This window comes from Squalius cephalus (genome assembly GCF_949319135.1).
Source record: "Squalius cephalus genome assembly, chromosome: 13".
Classification (NCBI taxonomy): Eukaryota; Metazoa; Chordata; class Actinopteri; order Cypriniformes; family Leuciscidae; genus Squalius; species Squalius cephalus.
The window spans coordinates 16,916,675-16,932,612 of record NC_137134.1 but is presented as its reverse complement, the minus strand read 5'-3'; the positions used below and the strand labels follow the sequence as shown (position 1 = coordinate 16,932,612).

At 38.8% G+C, this 15,938-nt stretch overlaps 1 protein-coding gene across 1 annotated transcript in view; it reads right to left on the bottom strand.

Annotated features, from left to right (window-relative positions):
• nek7 (NIMA-related kinase 7) overlaps window positions 1-15,938 on the bottom strand; it is a 67,011-nt gene that overhangs the window by 18,173 nt on the left and 32,900 nt on the right. The window contains exons 5-7 of the mRNA XM_079891264.1: window positions 12,457-12,567; window positions 8,119-8,227; window positions 5,384-5,491 (exon numbers count right to left, since the gene is read on the bottom strand). Coding sequence (XP_079747390.1) covers window positions 5,384-5,491; window positions 8,119-8,227; window positions 12,457-12,567 — 328 coding nt within the window. The remainder of the gene's footprint in view (window positions 1-5,383; window positions 5,492-8,118; window positions 8,228-12,456; window positions 12,568-15,938) is intronic.

Genomic DNA, 15,938 nt, shown 5'->3' with positions numbered 1-15,938 from the left:
CCAGAGGTAAACACAAATTACGTGCCATGATGTCGAACATGTTGGAAGGCATTGCGAATTGCACCGTGACAGACGTGAGACTGAGCAGAGCGTCAGGTCGCTTAGTCTGTGGCCCTGCAAAGAATTGTGGGTAATTGGCAGTGACTAATAGCCATCAGGCAGAAGAGCGGGACCCAAGAGGCCAGTCAAACTCCCTGCGCTGTACTCCCTGAAGCCGTGACAAGCTCTTTACTGCTCAGTGACTGTGGCCAACCAGCCATCCACCGTGAAAGATTGATGATAGAAAGGGGGGGAGGGGTAAATAAGAAAAAAAAGAATAGAGTAAAAAAAACATTCTGACAAATGCTCGCAGTTTATGAAAGTTTAGCCTTGGCACAAACAGCTCAGATGTGACAAAGCACTAAGAAGTCTCAGGTGGCGAGAACAAGAGCCAAAGCAAAACGTCTCGACACCGAACAACGTCAGAATGTTTGGGCGGGTAGTGGGGCTGAGGTTGAAACACTTGCTGAGAAAAACACAAGTGAAAACGTGGCCCTTCCCTCCTACTGTTTCGCCCCATGATGCAATCAGTGTCAAATAGACCTACGTTAAAAGCATTTTCTTTTATAAAAGTAGAGGAAAGTCAAACAGATGGTGAGAGTTGACCTATGAGAAATTCCAAATGGCATCGGTGGGATCTGATTGGTCAATATTATTGATTTCAATTGTCATAAATTTGCGATTATACCTAGGGATGACTTATGTATTTAAAGGATTACCAAGAAAATGTTACCAAGATGATATCAAGCTAATCGAAGTGTAAAAATAGGCAAAAAGAGCATGTAAAATTAAAGAAGAAAAATCCAACAAACCTCTAATATTGTTCGATAACCAATATGGTAGAAATATATTGTGTTGCGTATTCCTAAATATATCTGTGAAGCTGAAGTGAATTTAGAAAAATAGAATTGCAAAAAAAAAGAAAGATTACAAATGTTTTGAAACCGGTTTCCAAACACTCCACTCATCTGCCACTGGTCAAACAAACAGATAGGTCCGCCCCCAAACGCATGCTATTGGTCGAGCCAGTGTTGCTATACTGGGTTGCTTGGGATTCTAAAAAAAACAGACCAATATTTTGAAAAAAATCAACTTGTGTTGACACTTTTTGCAAGAATGAACTTATGATTGGTCTATTTGAAAAGTTTCCCCTATTAAACTACTTTAAAAAATGTTGTAGGTGTGAAAAAAAAAGTATAACCTTGAAACACATCATAGAAACTGGCCTCTTCATCACATGTGTGGCAAAAAAAAATTAAATGGTCATCAAATTTGTGCTGTTTCAAAAGAGTGCATCGACATCCATCATTAGAGACTTGAAAAGGATCTTCTTTCGTGCTAATAGTTTTATAATAGCCGAGAGCTACAGAGCAACTACTCCGACAACACGTCAAATTATGAGTGCATTACTTAGTCATGCAAATAAATCGTAAGTTGCGTTGGGATTCATTCCCATTATTATGAATTATGACATTACAATGCATTCTTTGAGAAATGGGCCAAGATCCTTTTTTGTATGGCAAAACAGAGCGAGAAGAGATTACCACAGACTCTCAACGGTACGCTAATTACACAGGAATCCACAAACATGCTTAATTACAAAAAAAGAAGTGTAAACGGTGCGAAGTGAGGGATTAACAGAAAAATCCGCTCAGTCCCGTTAACTCCTCAGACCTCCGAGTCAGAACAGATCACCCCATCACCTCAAAACCCTCGGATGAGACGCTAGCATGTAATTAACATGCTCTCTGCGCTAACTGCAGAATATGAGGGTTCAGGATTAGCTTGCTTTTCCTTATTTTAATTATCCATTATATTCTTATTTCTCTCCCCGACTTTCTTTTGTTCCGATTTCCTCTTTAAAAGCCTCCCTTTCAGCTCATTACCCTGCTTAATTTAAAGGCTAGGAAGCCTCTGGCAGGAAAAGTAAAGATGAGCTATCTTCCTTTCTTTCAGTCTTCCGCTTTGTTTGTATCTGTGGGCTGCAGAGCCACTCGGAGACGGAGTTAAAAGGCTAGGGATCGGCTTCTTAAGAGAAGAATTGACAGCCGTGGAACGGCACTTCCCGGACCTCCATCCAACGTGCATCCCAGAGTTCTACCGTGGTGGTTTGTCTCATTACAGGCTGAACTGTCAACCCCCAAACCGTACCGAAGCAACCCTGCACCCTCCACCCTAAACCGCCCCCATGCAGGGAGAGAAGCGAGAGGGGGAGAGGTGGAGCGATATTGCGAGGAGCGAGAGAGAACGGGAGTGGGAGCGGGAAGCTTTGGTCTGCTCGCCCCTGAGGGACACACAGATCGAAGGTCTCTTTGCCCATGGGTGAATTTAACCTGCCATGTAGACACTCATGAATTTCATACCCTGCTACGGTTCAACCTTCAGCCTTCGTATGGAGAGCCTGAGCCTACGGGACAGGTGACAGAACCGCAGGAGTCTCTCTCTTTCTCGCGCACACACACACACACAATCTACCTGGGTGTCTTTATGCTCGTTTGTACATTCATACTGTCAATACTAAAACATCCCGAGAGAAGAATTTCAGGCGCTCGGATAAATAAATAAGTAGGTAGGGAAGTAGCTAGGTAGATAACTCTACAAAAGACAAGTGCAACTGCGGTGGTATGATACACCAATGCATTAACAGTTATAAATCATGTCGGGGGCCTAAAAAAGCCTTGTTAGGGATCCCTAACATGGCAGTCTGTAAATGATATGGTGTGGCACCGGCCCCAGGAGCAGGTGCGAATGGATGATGTGGTCGGTTCCCAGGTGACGCAGGCGCCATTAAGACATGATTAAGGACAGCCCTGATTAAGCCCTCGCCGAGATTGTAGCTCATTCTGAGATGAGGAAGAGAAGAATCCTGTAGAGGGCGCTGTGAGTTCAGGTTTTCAGATGCATGCGTTTCCTGACTCACAGTGTTGTTTTCAGTAAAGGTGAATTCTGATAGTATGCAATGAAAGACATGCTGCGAACTTGAGGTTATTTCTCATACATCATCACGTTGACATAAAACATAATTTTATACTCCTACACACAGATGCATCGTTTACCTATACATAATGCATTTATATGCCATTTATATTCTGTTTCATATCGTAGTTTGTGAATACAAGACAATAGTTAAATCTATTCTGGTGTGCTAATTGTGTTGTTTACTGTAACCTGTCAGCAATAGCCTAATAATTGTAAATGCAGAAATAGAAGTCCAATTTAATTAGACAAAACAGCTTAATTAGATAAAAAATTATGATAATATTAATTCTAAGTACATTTGTACATTTTATAAATAAAATATGAGTTTGACATGACCGACCAAAACTTACTAGCATAATGCTAAAGCGTCTCTATGATATTTGGATCCCTAGATATGGTTTGGGTTCTTTATTATTATTTTTAAAATAAATGTAAAAAAAGAACCAATTGTTTAAGTGTTACAAATGAATTTAAGCATTACAGCATTATAAAATGTACAGTATGAAAAAATATACATTTATTTTGAGATATTTTTTAAAGATTATATTTAACAGTAGGGGTGTAACGATATTCAAACCGAACCGAAAAAACGTGATACACCAACCCACGGTACGTATCGCGATACTCTCGTGGCGTACTGAACACACCCCGCCCCCTTCTGCCCAGCCCATCCCTAGCCCATAGTTGAGGTTGACCTCACTTATGTCACAAAACTCATTTTTCTTCCTTGACATTTGATTAAATAGTCATTAGGGGTGTAACAGTACACATATTCGTCCCGCAAATTAAGTGTCTTATGTGTCTCGTTGTAGCCTAACCACCACCTTTAACCACCAGTAATCTCAATAAGCTCCGCGTTTTGTTACCTTCTATATAAGAAACAAAGTGTAATTTTTCCAATTATGCTCATTTTATCATGAAATTCAAACAATAAATGCCGTTTTGACACTCTTTAGCGTGGTGTGACAGATCACTGTATAGGCACCTCCGTTTAATCCGCAGAGTGAACGCGATCATCTCTTCCTAATAAACATGAATGAACATCTGAAGGTATGTTGAAAGAAACGGTACAGACAACTTACTGAAACGTATATCTCGTGTAATCGCTCAGTGTTTCAATGGTGGAAAAGCAGCTTGTAAACAATATCCCACTTAGCATTACACTTACCTCAGGCAAGTCATTCAGTATCCACAGCTTGTTTTTTTCTCTTTTGCTAAATATATGCACTATATTAGCCCGTATTAATTATATTTTACTTAACCTGTTAGTGATGTCTTGATTTTTTAATGTATGTTTAAAATATCTGTCATGAAAATGACAGCCACTGTGTAAATTATTATATTTCAACAACGAATTGGAGTAAAAACATATAATTAAATTTAGAAGTTAATGCAGAAACTGCCTTATGTGCAGTCTACATGTTTGCATACAATTCATTATTTGAGTGTTGATTATTATAAAAAATTAAAATAAATAACTGAATTTAGGCTAATAGTTTGGGCCCTGTTGTTAACCTTTAATATTATGGTAATGCGCAAGTAAGGGCTCCCTGAATTCATTTTAAGACAGAGTTTGTTCAGTAAACCACTGTTTAATATATAAAAAAGCAATTTTATGTTTAATTTTCTCTGCCCTGCTGTACTGAACTGAACCGTCAAAACCGAGGTATGTACTGAACCATTAGTTTTGTGTACCGTTACACCCCTATTTAACAGTGTCATTAAAATCAAAAAATAAATAATTGATTCTCAATGTCTCCTAAAGCCAAGTGAATCACAGTGGATTAGACGAGAAAAATGATTTAAGATATTTTATACTAAAATGTAGCAAAAACTCTTGACCTTGAGGGTGAAAAAAAAGTATTTTTTAGCAATACCACTGTCTATAAAGCAGAAGACAAGCTGTTAACAAATTTGTGTACTCTTGAAATGAGATTTTAAACAACAGGTCATCTCAAATATACGGCGTGTTAAAACTGCACCTCCTCGGGCAACTTCGCCAAAAGTTGCTGTCTCACCATAGGGTGCCCTAGCCTAGCCATCGTTAGGGATTGAAGATCCTGTACTCATCCAGACATCATATGTGTGGAGCGCGGACGTGGGGTCAAGGCAAAAGGAAAGGCCAAACTGCTCAATGAAATGGATACAGCCACTGGCACGCTTTGCTCTCAACTGGCCCCAGGGGCAGTCGGAAAGGCACTTTTTTATAAGACACATGGTTCTGCTCGCAGCCAGCCCTAATGAAACGCATCCGGGCCCTACTGAGTAATTAAAGGTCCTTTCCGATGCATTCAATCCTCATTTTTCCATTTTCCACAAAGGACATAATGAAACTGACAAGGTGGTTGTAGGGAGGAGCACTTACCTAGAGAATGAGCTGCGGTTGTTTTGGAACTGAAGAAGCGTCCCAAGCCCAGATCGCCCAGTTTCACCACCCCAGTGGCTGTGATGAAGACATTAGCGGGTTTAATGTCTGTGGAGGGAGTAAATGTGAGTTTTAGTGACTGAACATCGTTAAAATACATGGCCTTTTTAAAAAATTCTGCACTTTTTTTGAAGGGGTGGGCAGATATAAATATGGTAAAATGAAGGTTAATTGAGCTGGCAGCATTGTACTCGGACTGGAAGAAACCATTATCATGTTAATTGTAATTGTTAATTTAATACAATTAAAATTAACCGAGGTGCATACCGAACCGTCAGTTTTGTGTACCGTTACACCCTATTTGGCTCAAATGATGTTTCCTGCTGGTCCAGTCGTGTGAGTAGCTCTGATCTTATGTGACCTGCCACATTTTTAATGGCCTCAAATTTCTTTTTTAATTGTTCTTATTTTTGCTATGTATTTCCATATTTTCAAGAAAAATGTATATTTTTATATTATATAAATATAATATATAATAATAGTAATAATATAACAATGACCCTGGGTCCATTGACCAATAATATATAAATATTATATATTATATAATTACTTGTATTTTTTTAATATTTTTATAAAATACATTACCGAATTACTAATATATATTTTTCTCTTTTTCTCTTCCATTTTTTGTTCAATTCCATTTCTTTTTTTTTTTCTCCAGAATTTGCAACAAGCTAGAAGTGATACAAATTTAAAGTAAATCAATAAATAAAACTGGATTACATTCTAACGGTTTCAATAATCTCACAGCTAGATAACATCATCTCATCAAATCAGCAAATCAATGTGCAACGACAAAGTAGAACATTACAGATAAGCAAACATTTAGGTTTTCAAGGCATAAAAATGGATGATCAATAATAATAAAACTTTCAGTGGCAACACGGCACTTTTTCCACCAACTCCTTATTTATGAGTCCTAAACTACAAGTATGAAAAAACTGTGAATGACAAGCATTCAAATTCTGCGAAACATCAGCAGGAACCTGTTGATCCTGTTAATGTTAAACAGAATCACACCAGTCGGACAGAAGAAACATTTCATTCAGATCCGTAAAGCAAACAAAAACGGCCTACATAAATGTTAGGAAACATTTAAGAAAGGTTAACGGAAAGGTTACCATTAGCAAGGTATTACGCATCACCTTGGCTCAAATGACTTTCAAAGAGACCAGCCGGGACATGACGGTGCAGGAAGCATGTGCTCGTGTTTGATGTCAGACACCTCTGGACATGAACTTTTCCAACAGTAACATATACATATAGGCCAGGTGCTTAAGAAGAACAAGATCTGAACTGACTGCCAGCGCTGTGAAAAATCCCACCGCAGGAGTTTACAATCAACAAGGGAAAGGATCTGAATGTAAACCCATGGCCTGCTGTAACCTTTATCGAAAACATACACTCGCACGAGTCTCGTATGTTACAATACTTCGACAAGTGTTGCATAAATACATGGGAACTGGGGAAGACAGTCTCAGGTCGCTATGGACAGTTGCGTCATCTTGCTTGTTTTCAAATGGCAAAAGGATGATGCAATGCGCTCGGCAGTGTGTCTGGTCAAGCTTGTGAATAGCAAAGACCTTAGAGTCTCGTCTCAGAGCTGATGAGAAGCAGATGAGAAGTTTTTTCTTCATAATATGCAATAAAACACAAGGATGATGTAGTGTGGTGTCAATGATGTCCCAATTAGTGATACATCATTATGTTCGACAAGTCATCCAACAACTGAACATTTGATTAGTAGTTTACATGTATTTTCTGTAGTTTTCTGTAGTTTTAACAGTGTCACTCTGTCTAGCTGTATCTAACAACACAAGGATGCATCTTATGGGAATTCAAATTCTTAAGAAATCTGTACGACTGGGGTCAGATGAACCTAAAATATGTCTAATTAAAGAGAGTTCCTTATAGTAACAATGAAACCGGTCACTCACAAGATGGCATCCAGCCATCTACTCAATTCCCGATGGATAAAATTAAGTCCCGTCCTACAGTTTTTCTTGTTTGAAAAGCTATTTCACTTGGATATACGTCATAATAGGGAAGGCAAGAGTATCGCAACATCCGTTTTATTCAGACTTTAATTTGATAAGTCAACTAGTTATTCACACAACCCATCGTCTAGTCAAAATCATTTTGCTCCTCCACAAGAGCATTAACATATTTACATATCAAAATCTATCAAGTTTTTCTCAACTTTATCAAATCAGTCCTTCCTGATTAACATCAGTGTGAGTTTGTGGCAGTCAGCCAATTATAAGGCATTCATTTACATAGATAGTTCTTAAAGGTACAGAAGCAGTTATTGTAACTCTAAAGGTGGGGTCACATTTACCGTTGTTCATCAAATTTTTGTGGGCAAAAAAATCAAAAAGTAATTTTAATAGGAATCCACGCAATCAAGAATTTTGCATGAGATCTCAAAGATTTTCCTATGCATATTTCCCAGTGGGTTCAAGTTGGTTAGTCAAATTTGTGTGCTTCATACATGGCTACACTTTTGATAATAGGAAAAAAAATCAGCCTTTTTCGAAGGTGATATTTCATTTAGTCTTTAAAATTATGACACACACAAAAAAAGTACAGAATGAAATAAAATGTCACAGAAATGTAGAATATGTGCCCTTAAAAAGTCTGTTTCTTTGTGTTCATGTCACTGGATTTGTGTGTACCTCTGTGCATGACGCGGCGGGAGTGCATGTGCTCCAGTGCACTACACAGCTGAACAAAGTACTTCCATACTGTCTTCTCGGGAATCAGCCGTCTTTGTTTCTTGAAATGCTGCAGGCAATAAACAAATAAATAAATAAATATGTTGACGGCACAGACTTTTCATAGACGCATGCAATCTTCGTTAACCCAGAACATCAACATTTTACTCAAACAGCTCAACTGACTATTTGGAACATACAGTTTTTAAGGATATTAAGAGGTCTTAAGATGGAAATGTTCCAAAAGCTCAGCATGGACTCCTGGTAGGTTTAAAGCAGTGACCATGGATGTGAAGGGCTCTGGGTTTGCCTATAATCTGATGCAGGCTCTAGATTGAAACCCCTCAATAAACTTTCCTTCCCTTTTCATTTGAGGTAACGGCAATGGAAAACATCTGAAGTTTGTGAGTACAGCAGGAGGCTCATGGGGAAACAAACATTTGGGGAGACTTTCAAGATGCACACATGCTTAGGATGATTACGGCATACAAGCACTGAAAAAACATCTCAATGAATCTGACAGAGGACAACTAGATAATGTCAGCATAATCTTTACATTATGGATGCACAATATATTTTGAACATTTGTTTGCTGATATTTCTGATTTTATCGGTCGATATACTGAATATGAATTAGTCAATTTAGTATGTTTAACTAAGGATGCTCAAGACGAGTTTGCTGTAGTCCAGCACTACCTTAAAGAGACAGTGATAGTTTATGGAATAAGCTTTTAAGAGGACTATTTCTTGAAGTATCACTATTTTCCCTTTAAGAGCATGTCACTTTTTAAATTTTACTTCGAAATAAATGGTAAAGATGTTATTTATCCATCTATCATCCATCTTTTGTCAAGCTTCAATTGTCTGCACAGTTCAAACGCTTGGGGTCATTCAATTTTTAATGGTTTTGAAAGGAGTCTTTTACTCTCACCAAGGCTGCATTTATTTGATCAAAAATACAGTAAAACAGTAATATTGTGAAATATATTATTACAATTTAAAATAACTTTCTGTTTTAATATTGTTTTTAAATGTTATTTATTTCTGTGATGGCAAATCTGTATTTTCAGCATCATTACTCCAGTCTTCCATGTCACATGATCCTTCAGAAATCATTCTAATATGATGCTTTGATGGTCAAGAAACATTTATTATTATTATCAATGTTGAAAACAGTTGAGCTGCTTAATATAAAAAAAACAGTGACACATTTTTTCAGGATTCTTTGATGAATAGAAAGTTCAAAAGAACAGCATTTATTTTATATAAAAATCTTTTGTAATATGTCTACAGTTTTTGTAACAATGCCTTTACATTTTGTAACCATGTCGTTACAGTCACAGGTACATCACCGCATACGGTCATCATACGTACTTGCATATGAATCATGAACTGAACATGCAATATAAATTAAATTATATAAAAAACAACAAAAAAACAAACATTTTATTCTAGCTTCATGCATTCTATTTTTATCAACACTTGAATGTGGGTAAGTTTCATAATAAAGCAACATTTTAAACAAAAAGCTGAGAAAACCGTGCTTTTGTCGATTTAGTAGATAGATTTAGTAGATCGAGTCCATCAACACACCCAAAGTTTGCTTTGCTTTTGCACACCCAATGCTTCAATCACTTGTGTCTGCATCTTCTTTGCCTGTGTTTTGATCCGGAGAATCGGAGATTCTGTACTCTTTTACTAGATGCGTAATAGCGCCCCCTACCGTATAAAAGTGAAAACATGGATCGCCAGAATAGGTGGGAATTGTGTCAACGGCGTAGTTAAATTCACTAAAGCCATATGAAACTATTCTTTTAGTTTCAGCACTGATAATTTAACTTGAATTTCAATCTAGCGTTATATTTTTAGAACAACTCTAATGAATTTGTGAACTGAAGCAACCGATTCATTTAACTCAAACAAACTATTTGCTCATAGATTGGATGCAATATACAATGCAAGGGTTTTAAAATGTTGTAATTCCCTGATGATTTTAAATGACTGCTTAAAAGTAACAAAATAAGATTTTACAAAAGAATCAATCTAGGGCTGCACAATTAATCGAATTTCTAATCGCAATTACTATTACGGATACCATGATTACGTAATGGTTCAAAGTCGCGATTACAAAAAATTCCACTTATATTATTCTGTGTGCTTAAGAGGTGTGTTTAGAGCATGTTACGTTGTGCGAGGCGAATCACGAATACTTCAGAGAAACCAGCACGTAAGTGTACGCTGATTGGTCGAAAACACACGAAACACCAGCACACGCCATTTTTAAAAAGCCGTGTAAACACACAGATTAGAGCCTATATAATATTTACTCCACAAACTAACTCTTCGAACATGCAAAACAGTGATAGATGGAGCTCTCAACATTTACACTAAGGAGAAAATCCAACATCACTTTGAAGGGACCAAGCGAAACATTATTATGGTATTTCTGCTCAGCTAGCGACATTGGGCATCAACCACACGGCAAAGACTGATATTTTCTCATATACGGTCTACTTTGTATAACAGCTCTATCTAATAACGTAATAGACAAGACTGTTAAACAGATCATCAACTAATGAAGATGGAGAATAGGAGCGCTGTGGACTTGGGCCATATAAAAATATGGCATGCAGTTGCTTAAATCAATGGTATAAAGCTATTCAAAACATCATTAAATGCAAATAGTGATAATCGTAATGAATAAATCGCAATTACAATTTCAAGGGAATAATCGACAATAATGATTTTTGCCATAATCGTGCAGCCCTAAATCAATCCGACTCCAACTCTGTACTTTTTTTAAATCAAACTGAATATTTAATCTCTTAAACACAGATTTCAAGGGTGTTTGGTATTGGTTTTACCAATTCCACCTCAAAGTGCAACGTTTGTTTTAATAAGAAAAGTTTAAGCCTCGTCGTCAATTCTGAATAGTACTTCTAAAACCAATAGCTATTAATCCTCCTAAAATGGTGTGATACAGCATCAAATGATGTCTTTAGAATTCTGCAAAGATTCAAAGCTTTTAGTACGGTGTCATCCAATGCGGTCGGTTTAGTCTGGATGAGGTCTGCGAGTGCATGACCTTGCTTCAAAGCAGAAACCAATATGACTTTATGCTATTAATTAAGACAGAATGAAGCTTGCTTAGGCAAAATGGCTCGGTAATTATGACCTTTTCACATGCAGTCTCAATAATTGAGACACCGGCAATGAAGTAAACCTGCTTGTCAAGGCAGTTAAAAGGGGTCGGGAATTGATTAACGAAACAAAACAGAGGTTATTTTAGCGCGACATATTACTTCATTGTGCGAATGCTCACTCCGCCTATTTTGAGCCTCGTCCGCACTTGTACCGCTTCACAGAAATGATCAGAACGGCGGTGAGCGAGCGGGCTCGAGCCCCAGAAAACCTTGGCCCACATCCAAACAAAGCCGGTGGATCTATTCTTCCCCTGCCTTTCTATTTGCATATCAGAGGGCTGTTTGATGTCAATGAGGGAGAGCGGCAGCCCCCTCTGTGCCTTTAAAAAGCAAACACGGCACATGCAATATTCTGTAAGTGCATGCAAATGAAGGGGCCATTTGATTTCATTTGAATTCCGAGATGGACAGAGAGCATTGAGGAGGGGGCTGAGATGGAAAAAAAATAAATCAAAAAGAATAAAAAACAAGTAAAATTTATGCATTCGGACCCTCTGTTTTACATATGGCTCAATGTTCGGTCGTACAATGCTGGGGGGATTAGCCCTGCTATACACCTTTGGAGTGACATTGTTTAATAAAAAAATATAACTAATTAAAGCGCTGCTGAGCAGAAGGGCTGAGAAATCCAGCGGCGCAGTGGAGCAGACCGAAGTAGCTGACGGTCAGGATATTTGCACAAGCGTGCGTTATGATGCATATGTCGAAGGCGTCTTCATACTAATCCGTCCTGTTCCTCATTTACAGACGCAATCCTTCTGCAAACGCTTTGTTTGCGCCGGGAATGATTTATGCGGGTGGAGATTTGGCAGCGAAGGGTTTTACATGCAGACCATTAAATGTGGAGCATCAGGTTGTAGATGTGAGTTGCAGGGGTTGTCAGGAGGAAACGGGAAGGCTGAGCGTATCGAATGTGCGGAAGCTACATGATTCTAATAAACAATTCGATTCCTGTAACAGAACCAAAGGGATCCCAAAAACGTGGTCGTAGTGCAGATCATTTTACCTTCTTTCAGCCGTCTAGCAGCCGGGGTGGTGGGAATACTCTGAAGGGGGAAAAAAAAGAAACTGCTGACAAATCGGCATGTGTCCTTACCTTTATCATTTGTGAGAGGTCCCCAGCGTCTGCGAGTTCCAGTACTATATTTAGCTCGTTCTCTTCAATGAATGACGCGTGGTATTTAATTACATTGGGGTGGTTCAATTGCTGTGGAGAGAAGGGACAGAGGAAAAAGACAGTGTGTCAGTGACTGTTTAAATATTAACAAGACTCTGTGGGTCAGGAAAGCCTGCAAACATGAAGGCGGCAGAAACCACAGCAGATGCTTGTATGAAGGTAAACGTGACAATATTGTCTAGTGTTTTAGGTACACTGGTGTCTTCAAAACCAAACGACTTGAATGAAATATAAATAACAACAGTGGCACAACCAGAAATATAAAAAAAATTATATCAGTCCAATAATGTGTGCAAGTATATTTATGAACAAATATTTGTGAGTGAGATGTGTACATAAAATGTATACACTTTAATATAATTATACATACACAATATTATTAAGATTGTGTGTGTGTGTATGTATGTATGTGTGTGTATGTGTGTGTGTATATATATATATATATATATATATATATATATATATATATATATATATATATATATATACGTTTCCCCTACCATTATATAAGGGGGGCGCCCCGCCCTCCTAACGGCTCGCCCCGCCCCCCTTGAAGGTCAAGTAAATTTGATTTGATTTTCTTTATAGCGCCAGATTACAATTTGTTATTTTATTAAACAAACTAAATAGCTCTTAAGTAATATGTTATTTATCTTATTTCCACGATGGCATGTCTTTTCTGTCTGTGTTTGCGCGTTTACAATTATCCCAATGAGTTTGCACGCGTGCACACTCACAAACAAACACTTGCGTCACATACAGATGCGGACAGAAAGCGCGCGGCGGGAAATATGTTGCGTCAACCAGACAAAAATATTTGCGTTTTTTTAAACGCTCACAGGGAACTGAAGATGGCAACACTCGCTCTACTGTATGGCGTTCCGATCAGTTCTTAAATATGACTTTGCAACATGCACTCGTCTCAATGAACTTGACGTCTGCGTCTGCCAATTAATTTATTATTACAGTGTTTCCCCTACCATTATATAAGGGGGGCGCCCCGCCCTCCTAACGGCTCGCCCCGCCCCCCTTGAAGGTCAAGTAAATTTGATTTGATTTTCTTTATAGCACCAGATTACAATTTGTTATTTTATTTAAAAAAAACTAAATAGCCCTTAAGTAATATGCTATTAAGTAAGTAAGTTTGCGCGTTTACAATTATCCCAATGAGTGCGTACACTCACACACAAACAAACACTTGTGTCACATACAGATGAGCACTAGAGGACAGAGAGCGCGCGGCGGGAAATATGTCGCTGAACTGAAGATGGCAACACTCGCTCTACTGCGAGTAGCAGCCTGTTTATGGTAGCAGCCGGAGTAGCTCTCCTGCTCCAAGTCACGGTGCGTATTTTTTTCCGTACCTTCACACAAACTCCGTTTGCAGTGCGTATGCGGTGAGTATTTTTTCCGTACCCATGCTAACAGGTTAGAGCTTTCACACTGCACAAGGTTGCAGTCCAGCTATCCGTTCCAGTTGCGGTGCGTATACACAGCAGTGCAGTGATCGTTTCCGCACCGAGTCTATTTCTGCTGTGCTGCAAACGCTGAATTAAAGTGACAGCGCATGTTTCGTGGTCAAATGAACACAGATTGACCTGAAAATGTAGCAATTTCACATAAGTGCGATTAATTAAATAAAATATATTAATCTCACCATAAATGTATTTAATTAAATACTACTTTTTTTCAAAGGTTATTTGCAAAAGTCAATTTTAAAAAGATTTAAATACGTTTATTTTATTCTTTTAAAGAGATATCTTATGTTAACATTTTTTAACTTTTACAAAGCATTACCCTCCCAGACAACCATGTGACAGATAGATAGATGTGTTTATGTGACAGATAGATAGATAGATAGATAGATAGATAGATAGATAGATAGATAGATAGATAGATAGATAGATAGATAGATAGATAGATAGATAGTGTCTGTGTTCGTTAAGATTTTCTGTCATCTTCTGGGTGGTCCAAAGTAAAAAAGCCCACCCTCAAGTCTCTACATATGGCTCGGGTCCCTCCCTTAATGCGAGTCTAAGGGATTTTTCCAGCATTTTATCATCAACCAGGTGAAAATGTATATATCAGACATAATAGCACACCTCAAGCCACATGCTTTAAGCTATCATTCACTTCCAAAGTTTAATACTAAGAGCGATTGGTTTGTTCACATCTTTTAAGTATGAGCTATAGTAAAACTGACACTTGCCTTAGCAAACAAGGCAAATAAACAGAAGAAAACAAACGTATTGAATCCTATGGCTGATGTTAGCATTAGAGGCCAGACAGCAGCAGTGCATGGAAGAACGACATGATCCCCCAGCCCAAGCCTTCAGCTTTTCCTTGTTTCCTGTTGGTTGGTCAATGAGTAGAAGAGTTGCGATCGGTTCGTAGCGCTGAAGATGACTGGGGGTGGAAAATAAAAGGAAACAAGTGTATCAATGAGAAGCGAGACAGGCAAAGGCCCTCGCGAACGGGAGGGTGTCGGGCCCCCGCAACGCGCTGTGACACAGCAGAGGGGGTTATTAAAGAAATGTTCATGCCCCGCGCTGATATAGGGGAGGACGTGTGCGCCTCTGTCGCCATCCTGTGACTTTCGTTAGATGTATTTTTGGATCACACAGCTGCAGCGAGTGCAGCCGGCGGTGTCATCCCCATTCTTGCTTCCCCTTAGCTGGCACATCCAATGTGGCGGACATGAAACGCAGCACGATGTTGACTTTAATCAGGTTAAACGCTGTAATTTCACTCTCGTTTACCATTGGGAACAATATTAAGCCTACCCTCTGTTTACGACGAGGCAGATTACAGTGACAATTATATTATGCCAACTCACACTTGTGGGTTCTGCGAGCGGTTTCACAATCCCAGTGATTCCTCATGAGTCAGAATGTTAATATAATTAAGGGTTTGTGCTTCAAACTGATTACCGTATTGATCCATTACAGGAAACCAAGTGAGGGTGGTTCAGAATGGCAAACGGTACAAGTATGTCAGAATCGTTTGCGATTTCTGTCGGGGTAAAAATGTAGAAAGCAAAACAATTTCCGCATAACAGCGTAATTTTGTTTACAATGTGAAACGGGGGGGGGGTCTAAAAAGTGACAGAAAAACAAATAGACAGATACAACTGGGAGGGGCTGCTCACGCCGGTCTCCCTCATTATTTTGATTTGCGACTCTTTCGTATTTTCCCCCAGCTTTGTCCACTGAGGTAGAAGGCATGAGTCTGTGTTCCACGCAAACGGCTTATTAGCGGCTTGAGGTGAGCTGGTTATAACGACTGAATTCATTAGCGGTGGAGTAGAAATGATTGTGTAAAGGAGACAAAAAAAGGGGCGAATGAGAGACAGGAAGAGGAGGAGGAACATGATAGGAAGACCAGGAATGAGGCCAGTGTTG